The following is a 14520-nucleotide window of genomic DNA, read 5'->3' as shown; positions in this document are numbered from 1 at the left end:
AGGCAGAGCAGAAAATTCTGCCCTGAAGTCTGCTTCTGCTGTGTGATGGCTCACATGTTATACTGTCTCATCTTCAATACCCTTAAGAGGACAGAAATTAGGACCAGCAAAGACAGCAAAGGCATCAGCACATTTATTGGGATTATTAAATAATTCATATACACTCAACACTAATAATCAAAATGACATTAACTTTTAAGATACAGCAATGCTCAAAGTAAGGTCCTTCAAGAATCACAAAAGCTTCTTAGTGCATCTTTAACAAACGGAATGACTACACTAGCAATGTTAGATGCATCTCAATCAACTCTAACACTCGATACTGTCAACATGTTTTCTACTTAAAAAAGCAAACAAAAAAGTGCTCATAATTTAGAAATGTGTTTTTTGGTTCGTCTGCAAATGCCAGGGAGATATTTGATAAAGGAAAACACCTAGTCCTCTCAAAACCCAAAAAGGGTGTTCTCGTAGTCATCAGTAAGAATATTTACATTCCCAGCTGACAGATTTCTTCCCTAGCATGAACAGGAAGTCTCACAAGTCTGTACCCTCACCTCATTTCATAGCTGTGTGATTAACCAACAAAGCCTCTCCTCTACTGGGTTAAAATACTAGACACACACTCACTATAATCACCCAAGAGCCAAGGCAGACCCAATGTCAGTTGTGATAGGCAGTCACTACTATATAGTATACTACTGTATGGAGGGATACTTGGTTTTCTAATGACAAGTATGTTGAAATTGGTCTCATTAGTAAGTGAATTTTGTAAGACACATAGCAGTGTATTATTAAAAAAATCTGTTTACATGTTCCTACTCTTCTCAATAAATTTAAATATAAAATCTAATTATGCAAAGTCTGTGTTCTATTTAACCCTGTGTACCAAATAATGTAAATGCCGAAAATGAGGAACATTTAAAGAAATCTCTCTATAAAGAACCTCAGATACAGGGCTGAAGAGATGTGAAGAGATGACTCACTCAGATCAAGTGCAGAACATTTGTTACTCTTGCAGAGGATCTAGGTTGTTCCCAGCATCCACATGGCAGCTTACAACTTTCTGTAACTCTAGTGGCAGGGGATCTAACACCTTCTTCTGACTTTTGTGGGCACCAGGCATACACATGGTACATAAACATTCATAAACATAATTTAAAAAAAAGAACTTTAGGTATCACTCAGCTTTAGGGATAGACAGGACAAAAAGAAAAAGAAAACACATTTTTAATTTTTTTAAAGAAAAACAATCATTCAGACTCTCAGACTTCATTGAACAAAGCAGGCAGGAAGGGAATCAAACATTTATAAGATATATTTATTATTTTTCTGACCAAAGTGCAATGATTTTTAAAATCTTTTTAAAACAAGTAACCATGAAACAATGTATTCCAGAAAATAAAATACAAATGGGAATTTTAACTATTAGATTGTTTTTCCTAATTTCTTCTAACTCTGTATTTAGTCTAAGAAACAAAACACAAAAAACCCTGAAGTATTATTATAATAAGGATGAATCATATCAACATAAACTAGCACATGCATGTCGGGGGTCTACTACTAAGAACCGTGTTAACATCAGTTAAATAATGGCTAGCCCTATGTCACAGGGCACAGGAACACAAGTCATTTTCCCTTACCCCACAGATTATGTCAGAAGAAAGCTGGCAATCTTGTCAGGCTCTGAAGCCCCATCCCGACTCAAACCTTGAAAGCAAAGACTATGCCCTGTCATACATCTTTGCATATGCTGTAATAAGTCAATGCCTAAGTTTTAACTTTCGACAAAAAATGGTCAGTCATTTGATAAATACATTTCTAGGAATCCATTTTGTGAGTTCGTTTACTAAATACCTTGTGCAAGAACTGACTAGACATAAAGTTCCTTTAAATTTGGTCCACGGATTCACTTAACAGGTTGGAAATCTTAATGTGCAGCAAAAGAATTTCCAAATCCTAACACGGTGCAATTACAAAAGGGATATACATGCATACTAAACAATTTTGCTCACAGAAGGCACAAACAGAAAAGGGACAGTCTTGTAACACAAACAACAACTAGCTGAAACCCTTCATTTGGTGAGCACCATAATACCTAAGATGATCAAACCTGAATTTACTGTGTACTGTGACCACAAATTAAAAATAACACATAATTTGTCTTACTATATATTTCTAGACATTAATTGAGATGTAATTTTGAAAGAGTAAAATTGCCTTAAAAGGGGGCTGTGATAGCAGCTATAAAGCAATATTCAAGCATGATTTAAAGATGTTTTCTCAGGGTTAGTTAGCCTTCTTTGTCAAAAATCTTCACAACTTCACCAAAAACCTATAAAGGAAAAACACAATTTTAAAAGCAGATATTGTTAAAAAGCACTGTATAGCATATGTGAGATCCTGAGTTCAATTCCCAACATCAAAATTAAAGTAAAACAAACTACACATAAAAGATTGTACAGCTAGGTTCCTGTTGAAAACATCAGTTTTATATTAATTTTAAACATTATAATTTCTTAATCTATTTTACTTTATCAATAATACAAATGAAGCACACAAAATTATGAACATGTTGCCTTCAATTTTATTAATGCTTTCCTGACAAAATGCACTTCTTGATGGGCTGCTAGTAGTCTGGTAAAGTGTAAATCAAGAGGCCAATCTCATTTTTGACTTTAAAACTCTAAGTCCTCTCACGTGCTGCCTCACCACTGTAGGAAGTGCCAATGGGTGAACTACTCAGTGAGCCCGCCTCTGGGCCTTGCTTTTCTGTCCCTTGATTACAAGAGGAAGAAGATGGAGAGGATCAGGGGAAGGGAGAGTAGATGAACTCAGAAGCACTAGGGATACCTGCCGACAAATTCACAGACACGGAAGCACAAGCATGAAGTATGAGCAAGACAGAGGCCAGAGTCCTGGGAGCCCTGTACCTCTGAAGCTCTATGTTCTGGAAGAGAGAATAGCTGGGCCCTTGGCTATGACATGCCAGTTGCACTACAGATCTGAACAAACACGATCAGTGTACTGAAAATATCAACCTTCCACTGAGGAAAGAGGTTTGGAATTAATAAACCACCCACTTTTTCTAAAAAAAAAAAAAAATCAGGTCTGAAGTTGTAAAATCCATTTTAGACTTTTAAAAATGAAATGGGGGAAAAACAAAAACAAAAACAAAACAAAACCCAAAATCAGAAAGACTACTAATTTCACAGTTTGCCTCAAATGTTTCCCACCTACCCCATGACCATACTTCTCACTTCTTTGTGCTACAAAGGCAAGCTTGGTGCACTTACTTCATCAACAGACCTAGAAGCATCTATTTTCTTGACTTTCCCCATTTCTTCATATAAGTCAATAATTGGTTTTGTTGACTGAAGATACGTCTGAATTCTGCAAATGAAACATGTATTTCAAGATTGTAGGTAATTTGTCCTTCCTCTTCCACATTATAGAAGATGACGACAAAGTCTGACTCAAATACTTTTCTTTTTACAAGCCACCGTGCCTATACAAGCATGATGTTCTTTTCGCCTATACCAGGACTGAGGTAGAATAAAATCTGCAAAGTACCTCTTTTCCAGGCTCTCTCTGTTGTCGTCACTTCTACCACTGCTTTTTCCCCTTTCAAGACATCGTTCAATACAGATCTAAAAAGAGACAGAAGTAAAAAATTATGCTTAAAAAAACTCAAAAGGAAATATTTTGAAGAGACTAAAACAAAACAGAAAAAAAACATCCTACATTAAACTCAATGTGTCTAACTCATTAATCAACATGCAAATCTTTTTAAATTTAAACATGTGGTTCAATTTATATAAACTAGGTTAAATAAGTACAGATCATAATAAGGATTCATTCATGACTCAGTATTTCCTGTGTATTTTTTTTCAAACTGCAATGAAAAGAAGCTCTGTGTGGGTGTGGCTTCATCTAGGACATATTATTAACTCATTAGGTATGAATTACGTTCCTCAAACTTTGTATCATTTTTGGTTACTTTATAATAACTCCATAAATATCCAAATATTTGAGTCAACACATTTGAATAAAGCATTTCTTATTAATCGTGAATAAACATTCCTTAGTTATAAAGCTGTGGTGACATTCTAAAGTTAACTTTGAAGAATAAGTGAAAACATATTTTTAAGAGTTGGGAGAAGAGAGTTACATTTTTAAACAACTCAAAGCCTGTGGCAAGTCTTTACCAGAGGCACATGTACAATCCAACCTAAGAATAGCCAACTTCCTTCAAGGCACTACTTCAGATTCAGACTGTTGGCATTAATTTAATGAAATTTATAGCATAGTGGTTGTCAGAGTCAAGCTTTTTAATTAAATGGTTCTGAGAAATTTACTTACTCAAAGGTATATCTGGGTATGCTATTAGAAGTGTCGGCGGTGGGGGAAGGATATGTTCTTACTATTTCCTAGTAATTTTATCCTTAGAAGATAAATTCTCCTACATTTCTTTAAAATAGTAGGCTTCTCCACTTTTCCAGATATGTATCTTCTAGTAAACAATACACTGTTCCAAGTGTAGTGCAAACTTCAGCTTACTTGACATTACTATGTATGTCAATGCTTACTAAAACAAAAGTCAACTCTTATTATATTGAAAATAGAGCAAGCCTTAGGGTCGCAAAGCAGCCAATGCCAAGAGCCCTCAATATTCTATTAGCAAGAAGGGCTGCTCTGCCCGCCCAATCTTTTCACTTACTAAATATATATACTGCTGCCAACAAAAAATGTAAATTAAAAAAATCAGTTTTTCTCTAACCGCTGATCATCTATAGCTTGAAGCCCATGTGGGCAGATGAAGATGTTTATTACCTCATTATTACAGTCAAAAAACAGAACAAAAGATACATCTGCCTTCCCATCCATGGTCTTGTTCCAACCTTGAAGGTTATCTTGATTTCTTGGGAATCCATCAATCAAGAATTTATTCTTCTGAGCATTGGCAGCCATTGTTTGGTCCATTTCCTAAAGAAAAAAAGACTTAGGCTCAATACTGTATCACCAAACGACAATTTCTTAAGCAGCATAGTGGGCACAGGACTATTTGCTATTATTCCTAAGACACAAAAGTGGAAGGTACATAGTAAAACAGACTAGACAGAAATGAGCCAACTTCTTGACATGGTTGCCTCAGCTGGCAAGACTACAGCATGTGCTCCCCTATTCTCGCCACCTCCCCCTCTGCAGCTTTTGTATCTTATGAAACATATCCTATAGTGTACCTGTTGATTGTCCTCTGAAGGTTCATGTGTTTGCCAAAAGCTTGATCTTTAGGACAGTGGCCTCACAGATCATTAGGAATACATTTCGTTTTTTTTTTATTTTCAACTCAGTTTATCGCCCAGATTTTTTTTTTAATCTTAGTGAGCCACATTGATTTTGTTTGTTGCTTTTGTTAAGATTTATTTATTTACTTTATGTATATGAATGTTCTATCAACTTTATGCCAGAAGAGAGCATCAGATTCCACTACAGATGGTTGTGAGCCACCATGTGGCTGCTGGGAATTGAACTCAGGACCTCTAGAAGAGAAGTCAGTGCTCTTAACCATTGAGCCATCTCTCCAGCCCCTGGGGAATAAATTTCTAAAGAGGACTGTGGGATCCTGGCCCTTTTATCTCCTTACTTCCTGGCCAAGAGGTAAACAGTCTGCTTCACCATGTATATTACTGCCATCTAGCACCAGGAGGCTGAACCCATGTGTCTACCTAAGGAGAATGATGGTACATTGACAAATGATCAGCACAGTGAATACCACCTTCTCATGCAAATTCCCACTAACCCAGAGCTTTGCTCCAGCATCTGGAGATCCCGTGTTGCCCTCCTGCTTCCCTCTCTAAATCACTGTGCTGTAGGAGGTGCAGGCAAGGACTCACTATGTAACTTGGGCTGGTTTCCAACTTGAAATCTTCCTGTCTTAGTCTCTTGAGAGCTAGGGCTATGGATGTGTACCACCACCCACTGCTGAAAGCACACTCCTTCTATAGGAGCTCAAATTCACTATACTTCAGATCTAACAGTCAGAAGCTGGGAAAGCTCTCTATTACTGCGCAATATACCCAGGCCTTTTTTTTTTTCTTCACTTCTCGATTGTTTTGAGACAGGGTCACAATTAATTCTCCAAGTTGGCTTTCAACTCTTTTGGTAGCTCAGGTCAGTCTTGACTGAAATTCCTCTGGCTTTGGCTTCCTGAGCACAGGCCTGTGTTACTAGGCCTGCCTGGTTTGTTAACATTATTTAGGATTCAGTATCTTAAAAAAAAAAATCTGGCCAGGTGTGGTAATGCATGCCTTTAATCCCAGCACTTGGGAGTCAGAGACAGGCGGATCTATGAGTTTGAGACCAGCCTGGTTTATATAGAGTTCCAAAACAAAACAGTCAGTACTATATAAACGAACAAACAAAGTAGAAAAAAAAAAAAAAAAAAACCTCAAACTAATTTTATCTAAATGGAATTGGCTGCACCCAAACACAGACGCACAAGATGTAATACATTCAGAAAGACTGCAAAAACACTCTCACCATCCTTTCCCAAAGCCTGAACTTATGCAGAATATGGGAATAACACGAACAGAAGATGTAATCTCTAATCCGTCTAAATCCTTGGCACCTTTGCCCACCAGCTGCACACCTCTGACAAGCTTTAGAGGGTTCTTAGTCCAAAGCAAACTGACATGCACTGCTCTCCAGGCGCTGTTTCCTTGTTCCACAAGAACATTGCCAGGGCCTATTTTCTTTAAGAGTTAGCTTTATCTCAGAATCTAGCTGCTCTAATTTCACAAAACTTTTACAGTGTTAAATTCCTGCTACAGAATTTCTACCCCAATTATGATAGAAGGCCTCTAGAGAAGCCACATCAAACATGTTCCCTTAGTATACATTCATTTGAGATCTACTATCAGAGTGAGGTCACTGCCCTGGCCCCTGGAGGGTTCACAGTTTACTGGGTAACAACTACATATTATAACCTGTCAAGTCCTAGGACAACAAAGGATGTTTTTAAAATAAGAAATACAAAGTGCCTAGAGACTATGAGAAAACTTGACCAAAGAGCTGGCAGTGGAGTTGTTTCCTAGAGAGTAAAGCAGCATGCCAACAGGGATGGATCACTTAGACAGCTGGAAGCAGGGATATAAAGGTTGGGAATGAGAAAGCATGACGGCTTTGATGAATCTGAAGCAAGCTGGTATAAATGAATCTTAGGGCATGCATAGAGTGGTGGGAGATAAGATGGAAAGGAAAGAGGGTTTAAAGGCTCAAGTGATGGTAGAGATAGACAGGAGATGAACAGGAGTGGATGAGAGAGCCTCTCACTAAAGAGCTGGGTAGTTAACCCAACCAATAGCCAAGACAGGCATACTTTAAATGACACAGTTAACCTCTGGCATGACTTTGACACATATATGAGAAGTTCAGATAGAGGCCTGATAGAAACATACCTAAAACCTAGAACAAAGGTTTATGCGTACTGTAGAGTTCACCAGCATTGGCACAGTGAAAACATAAGACATAGTTCAAAACAACCCAGCAAGGAATATATGAAATGAGAGCTGAAGAGAACCAAATTCTAAGAAGCATAGTGATTTAGAAAACTTGCAAAAGGGGGGAAAATCAAGAGGCTGAAAACAGCAGCTCCTATAGTAGGAAGAGAATGAACAGATGATGTTATAAGAAACGGGTAGAGGGCTGGAGAGATGGCTCAGTGGTTAAGAGCATTGTCTGCTCTTCTAAAGATCCTGATTTCAATTCCCAGCAACCACATGGTGCCTCACAACCATCTGTAATGAGATCTGGTGCCCTCTTCTGGCCTGCAGACATACACACAGACAGAATATTGTATACTAAACAAACAAACAAACAAACAAATAAACAAATAAACAATTTTTTTTAAAAGAAACAAAATTAGTTTCAAAGAGACCTGCTTTGTTTTTCAAGACAGAGTTTTTCTGTGTAGTCCTGGCTGTCCTGGGACTCTCTTTGTAGACCAGGCTGGTCTCAAACTCAGAGATCCACCTGCTTCTGCCTCCCTTATGCTGGCATTAAAGGCATGAGCCATCACTCCCAGCTTGACAGAGACATTTATTAAGATTTAAATGCTACAGGAAAAATAAAGACTAGACGAATTTTCTGGGCTACACAGGCAAGATCACTGATACATACAAGAAGAGTTCTGCCTGTAATCACAGCTGAGGTTGAAAATGAGGTTGGAAGAGTCCAAGTTTAAGGACTACCTGGGCTACAGACTGATGTTCAAAGCCAACTGGGCCACCTGGTAAAAGCCTGTCTCAAAGATAGCAGGTATAAAAAAGGTTGAGGACATAGCTCACTGACAGGGTGCTTGCCGAACATACTCAAAACCCTATATTCAATCCCCAGTACTGCACACAAAATGAATAGTTTTAATGGAGATGTCGACTACCCTTTAATAATGCTCACCACCTATAATGCATTGGAGCCAGACGACAGGACTGAAGATTTATTTACTCTTGAAAGGAAGTTGTTCTCCAGACTGAGGCAAGAGGCAGACTATGTAAGAGCCACTCTATAATGGTCTGCTCTGTCCCTTTAAGAGACAAGCCACACCCATTCCCCCACTTAGGCAAGCTGATCTTCAGCTTCCAGCCTGAGTCCTTCTCCCTCTCAGCCTGAGTCCTCCCTCTCAAAGAGGCAGCTTCTGTCTTCCCCCACTTCTCCCCTTCTGTTTCTCTCTCTCTCCATCCCTCCCTCCTTCCTTCCCTCCCTCTCTGCTCTTCTCCCCTTCTCTCTTTCCCCTCCATAACCCACTAAATAAATATGCAACCTCACTCTGTATGGTGTGCCCATCCATGTCTCTGTCTCTCACCCTCCCTGTGGCTCCCTGCAGGGGACCAGCCACCTTTGGAGACCTGGGGTCTTGTGACGTGCCCATCTGTCTGTCTCTCCTTGTGGGACTGGCTGCCCCATCAAGGTCTCTCACCCACCATGCGGCTCCCTGCCTGGGACTCGCTGCCCCTTATGGCCCCCTGCAGCCACTTGGGGACACGCACTGTCCCTGCCTGGGACTGGCTGCTCTTGGGACCCGCTGCCCGCTGCCCCTCGGGGACCTGCGGCCAGCGTTTTTACTTAATCCATTACACACTCTACACCCCAAGTGTCTCCAGTTATTCCCAGGATTCACTACTGGGATCTGCTTATTGCTTCCTGTTTCTAACACTGCAATTCTATCTCACTGGTTCTTTCATGTCAAGATACTTGTTACTGACTAGTGTTGGGGATCTACAGAAAAGCACTACCCACCAACATGTATTTTTTAGATCTCAGAGTGAAAATGGCAATGTGTTCATCAAGTAAAAAAGGAGACTTCAAAACAGAGAACATCAACAATGAGAAAAACACAAGTGGGAGGTAACGAAGGAGAGAACAAAGATTTCCAGGAAAACAGAGGAAAGTGCAAGGAAAAGGGGTAAATAACCCAAATGGAAGAAGAATAACTGAATAACTGAATGCTGGGACGGATGGGTCAAGTACCTGTAATCCTAACAGGCAGATATAGGAAGATCCTGGACGGAATAACTTCCAGGCCAGCCTAGGCTACATGAGACTTTTTCAAAAACAAAAAATTCTACAAGTACCTTAGACTGGATACAGCTAGTCTTAGACCAAAGCAGAGAGTACATGCTACTGCCAATTTTGTCACAGTGAAAGCAGTTCCCATCATTTTCAAAGACCACAACTACCTTCCATAATCAAGAAATTTAACATTCTAATTTTTTATTATACAAATGAAGGTAGATTTAGCTTCTTGTATCCTTGGTAGTTCCTTACCCTCTTTAGTAAACTGATGGTTATCTCAACTGGCACAATCTTTCCTTCTTTAATGTACTTTTCAATAAGTTCACCATACTGTGAATCTGGATTCTTCCTTTCATCACGAAGAAGCTCTCCAGCAGAAAGGTGTGTGTAGCCATATTTCTGGAACAAACAACATATAAAAATATCAGAATTCATTCAATTCAGTGATAGGAGTACACATAATTTTGTGTTAACTTCTATATTAGAATTTCTCTTCAATAAGGTAGTTTTGCTTATGGGGCAAATAATACTAAGAAATAATTTAAGAGATTTCATACAGTCCAGTTTGCCTATTAGTAAATAGCCTAGCCCCTTAATAACCATGTCTGCACAATGAAATTATCTCAACATTTATCTAACTAGTCGAAGCACTGACATCTCACTATATTCCTTCACAAACACAAAGTTTAAATGTAAGAATGAAAATGTCTACCAAAAATCTGAGGCTCAAGTCAAAAAAGTCAAAAAGTCTAAACTGAATTCATCTCCACTTCTCCCAACTTCATTCTTCTGTCCTCTTTCTTTTCCCGCAAACAGCTCATGGCCACCTATATACCAGGAGAGGAGCTTCTTGACTACTCGGAACACCTAAACAATCTGTCACACCACTCAGGCCAGTCTCTTCAAATCTATTTCCTAACTTTGTACTCCTAAGTAGACTCAATAATAAAACGAGAATATAGATACCTATTTTGTAAGCTTGTGGTCATGGCTAAATAAGATAATTTATATAAATCACCTAACATATATTATAAAAGGATAAGAGCCATCAATTGCTTCCTTGCCATCATAATTACTGCGCACACGAATCTGTGTGTGTGTGTGCACACGCGCACGCAGGTTAAACATGCAAGTGGTACACACATCCATGTGTAAGCTAGAGAGTATATAGACTAGAGAGACCTATCATACACATACATTCTATGCATTCATGTTTACCTTTTCTGCAGCAAGGTTCTATCTACCTTGCTTTCTGGGACAGGGTCTTTCACTGGCCCGGAGCTTGCTATGTAAGCTAGGCTGTCTGACCAGTAAGTCCCAGGGATCTGCTTGTCTCTGCCTCTCCAGTGCTGGGATGACAAACATCCACCATTATACCCAGCTTTTTTACCTGGGCTCTGGGGATCAAACTCATGTCCTCATGCTTGTACTTTACACTGACCAAGCTGTCTCCCCAGCCCAAGATACTTAGCTTCAAATAATGTTTTTATATTATACAGTCATATACCTCATATCAATTATCTATCTTAAATAAATTTTTGAGACAAGGTTTCTTTGTGTAGCTTTTGTTCCTGTCATGGAACTAGCTCTTGTAGACCAGGCTGGCCTTGAACTCAGAGATCCACCTGCCTCTGCCTCCCAAGTGCTAGGATTAAAGGCGTGCGCCACCACCATCACCCGACTTAAATAATATTTTTATATTATATAGTCATATACCTCATATTAATGTTTTGATCAATAAGAACCACATATACAATGGTGGTCCCAAAATATTATAATGGAGCTACAAATTCCTATCACCTAGTGACATCTAGGCTGTCATAGCACAATATACACTCATATACTGTAGTGATGCCAGTATAGATAACACTAATGTACTGCCAGTCATATAAAACTATTGCATACAGTTAGGAACAGAGCATAATACTTGATAGCAAATGCTCTATTACTGCTCTTTCTGTTTACTATACTTTTATTGTTATTTTATATTGTTATTATACCTTCTAATTATAAAATGAAGAACTCCACTGAATAATAGCATGTCACATTACTCAAGCATCAGACTCATGTATCTCATGCATTTCATTTACTGCAGCAAGGGACCACATCAAGTATTTGCCCTATCTATCATATGGGTTTGTACAAGTTCAAACAATCTTATGATGTTTGAACAAAATAGCCTAGTGGTGCCTAGCTCCATCATGAAATGACACACGCTATAAGAACAAGGAGAGAACGGAAATGTTGCTGAGTTAAAACCATAAAGTATATCTATAAAAATTAAATGATGGAACCAATCGAAGAGAGGCAGGAGGGAATATATGAGCAAGGGAGGTCAAGATCATGATGGAGAAATCTACAGAGACAGCTGAACCAAGCTCGTGGAAACTCAGGAACTCTAGACTGACAGCTGTGGAGCCTCCATGGGACTGAAGTAGGCTCTCCATATGTGGAAGACAGTGGTGAATCTTGGACTATCTGAGGGGCCCCTTGCAGTGGGACCAGGATCTATCCCTGGTGCATGAGCTCACTTGTTGGAGCCTATTCCCTATGGCAGGATGCCATGCTCAGCCTTAATGCAGTGGGAAGGGGCTTAGTCCTGCCCCAACTTAATGTGCCAGACTTTGTTGACTTCCTAGGGGAGTTCTTACCCGTTGGGAGGAATGGATAAGCAGTGGACTCGAGGGAGGGGAGAGAGAGGAGGTGAGGGTAGGAGGAGGTGTGGAGGGAAGAACTGTGAATGGAATGTAAGACGAAATTAAAAAAATAAAATTAAATTCTTTTAAAAGGAAAAAAAAGAATAAAATTAAAATGACTATAATACCACTAGGTGATATGATCTTCTGAGGCTAAGTTGTACATGTGGCCTTGTGACTAACTGAAATTATAATGTAGTACACAGATATACACACATACATACACACTAAAGGTTTTACTAAAAAAAAAAATCAGGCAATGGGCTTCGGTTAGACAATGTCAACGGCAATGACAAAAGACTCATAATGAGATACTAGGGGAGAGTGACAACTATGCTAAATCACAGAAGAAGGTATTGAACTGTGCTTCTTTGTTTTATTTTTGTTTGTTTGTTTTTGTTTTTTGAAACAAGGTCTCTCTGTAACAGTTCTGGCTGTCCAGGCTTTGTAGATCAGGCTGACCTTGAACTCACTGAGATGCTGGGAAAATGGGCACTTCCTGAGTACAATAAGGAGCCAACAGTCTTACGTGAAGATCCTGAATAAGGAAAAGCTTCCCCACAAGAATTTACATGTTGGGGGCTGGAGAAACAACAGCTCAGTGGTTAAGATCACTGACTGCTCTTCCATAGAACCAGGGTTCAATTCCCAGCATCCACATGGTAGCTCACAACTGTCTGTCTGTAACTCCAGTTCCAGGGAACACAATCTGACTCCCATGGCAAAACACCTATGCACATAAAATTAGATAAAACAAATTAAAATAAAATTTAAAAAAAGAATTTGCCGGGAAGTGGTGGTGCATGCCTTTAATCCCAGTACTCGGGAGGCAGAAGCAAGTGGATCTCTGTGAGTTCAAGGCTAGCCTGTTCTACAAGAGCTAGTTCTAGAACAGCTAGGACTGTTACAAAGAGAAATCCTGTCTCAAAAAGCCAAAATAATAAAAAAAATTTACATGTCTACTATTAAACCAAAAGAATGACACAACCTATTCTCAATATTAGGATATTCATACTCAGTACATATTCATACAACACATCTCACTCCAAATCTTAAGACCCCTTCAATGAGGTTTTATCTTGCATATATATAACTTAAATGAACATTAGGGTGTGAGGCAGCCCCCACACTATCACCCAACTTGTGAAGTGTCAGTGTGGTAGTATGTATCTGTAATTCTAGCTACTCAAGAGACTGAATCGGGAGAACACTGAGTTTAAAACGATTTTTTTAAAAAAGCATTTCAACTGAATTTTTAAAAAAATCTCCCAATGGGGGGCTAGAGGGATGGCTCAGTGGTTACGAGCACAGGCTGCTCTTCCAGAGGTCCTGAGTTCAATTCCCAGCAACCACAACCCCAGTGGCTCACAACCATCTAGAATGAGATCTGGTGCCCTCTTCTGGCATACCAGCATACATGCAGACAGAACACTTTATATGTAATAAATAAATCTTTAAAAAAAAAATCTCCAAATGACCAAGGTTATAAATGAGCTTTCCAATACATCTTTATTCCCATTCCATTTCCCAAAAGTGTTGGCTAAATTTCTTGCTCTCAAAATAGTAAGGTAGCAATAACACTGTCAGCAAAGGAAAATAAACTTTAAACAGGATTTACTAACTAAACTTGGATATAAAGTTGGATGAAAATAAATAAAAATCATAGTATCACGTTTCTGTCTCATTCCTTTAAATGTTTCTGGTAAGAGAAATTATCAGAAGTATTAAAATTGCAATTGGTTTAAAAAAAAACTCCCATTATTCACAGAAACTAGAAATATAAAATTGTTCAATTACGTCCATACTGGTTGCTTGATGTCTACTTGATCACCCAGTATACAGGCGCAGGACGTTATGAAAAACAAACTGTGACCTACTTTCCCACTTACTATGTACAACTTTCAAAAAGCATTGTGCAACTACCGTCCACAGAACTTTAAAGCAGCTTCAGTGCCCACTCTTTATTTTGGCTTTTACTTGGAAGCCCCTGCTTGCCGGATGCTTTCTTCTGGACTAGAGCGTCTGCACATGGTGATACTGAACAAAGGCAGAGGCCAGCAGCCCTAATGATGGCAAGTGCTCAGTGACAGCACCACAGTGCCAACCATCCAAGTTCAGAAACCTGGCTACTGACACTGGAGAACTCAAACTGGCAAGATTTATATTGTCTTAAAATGGGATTACATCATTTTTTTGGAAAAAAAACTAGCTATAAAGCAGATCTACAGATATATATATGTATATATATATAAAA

At 39.0% G+C, this 14520-nt stretch overlaps 1 protein-coding gene across 1 annotated transcript in view; it reads right to left on the bottom strand.

Moving 5' to 3' along the window:
- Positions 1-1300: 1300 nt before the first annotated feature.
- Positions 1301-14520, bottom strand: part of Cmpk1 (cytidine/uridine monophosphate kinase 1) — a 30223-nt gene continuing 17003 nt past the window's right edge. The window contains exons 2-6 of the mRNA XM_038334984.2: positions 9823-9969; positions 4831-4983; positions 3571-3647; positions 3294-3390; positions 1301-2332 (exon numbers count right to left, since the gene is read on the bottom strand). Of these exons, the coding sequence (XP_038190912.1) occupies positions 2291-2332; positions 3294-3390; positions 3571-3647; positions 4831-4983; positions 9823-9969 (516 nt within the window). The 3' untranslated portion in view covers positions 1301-2290. The remainder of the gene's footprint in view (positions 2333-3293; positions 3391-3570; positions 3648-4830; positions 4984-9822; positions 9970-14520) is intronic.

This window comes from Arvicola amphibius, chromosome 6 (genome assembly GCF_903992535.2).
Source record: "Arvicola amphibius chromosome 6, mArvAmp1.2, whole genome shotgun sequence".
In the NCBI taxonomy this organism is placed as follows: domain Eukaryota; kingdom Metazoa; phylum Chordata; class Mammalia; order Rodentia; family Cricetidae; genus Arvicola; species Arvicola amphibius.
This window is presented reverse-complemented; position numbering and strand designations above follow the sequence as displayed.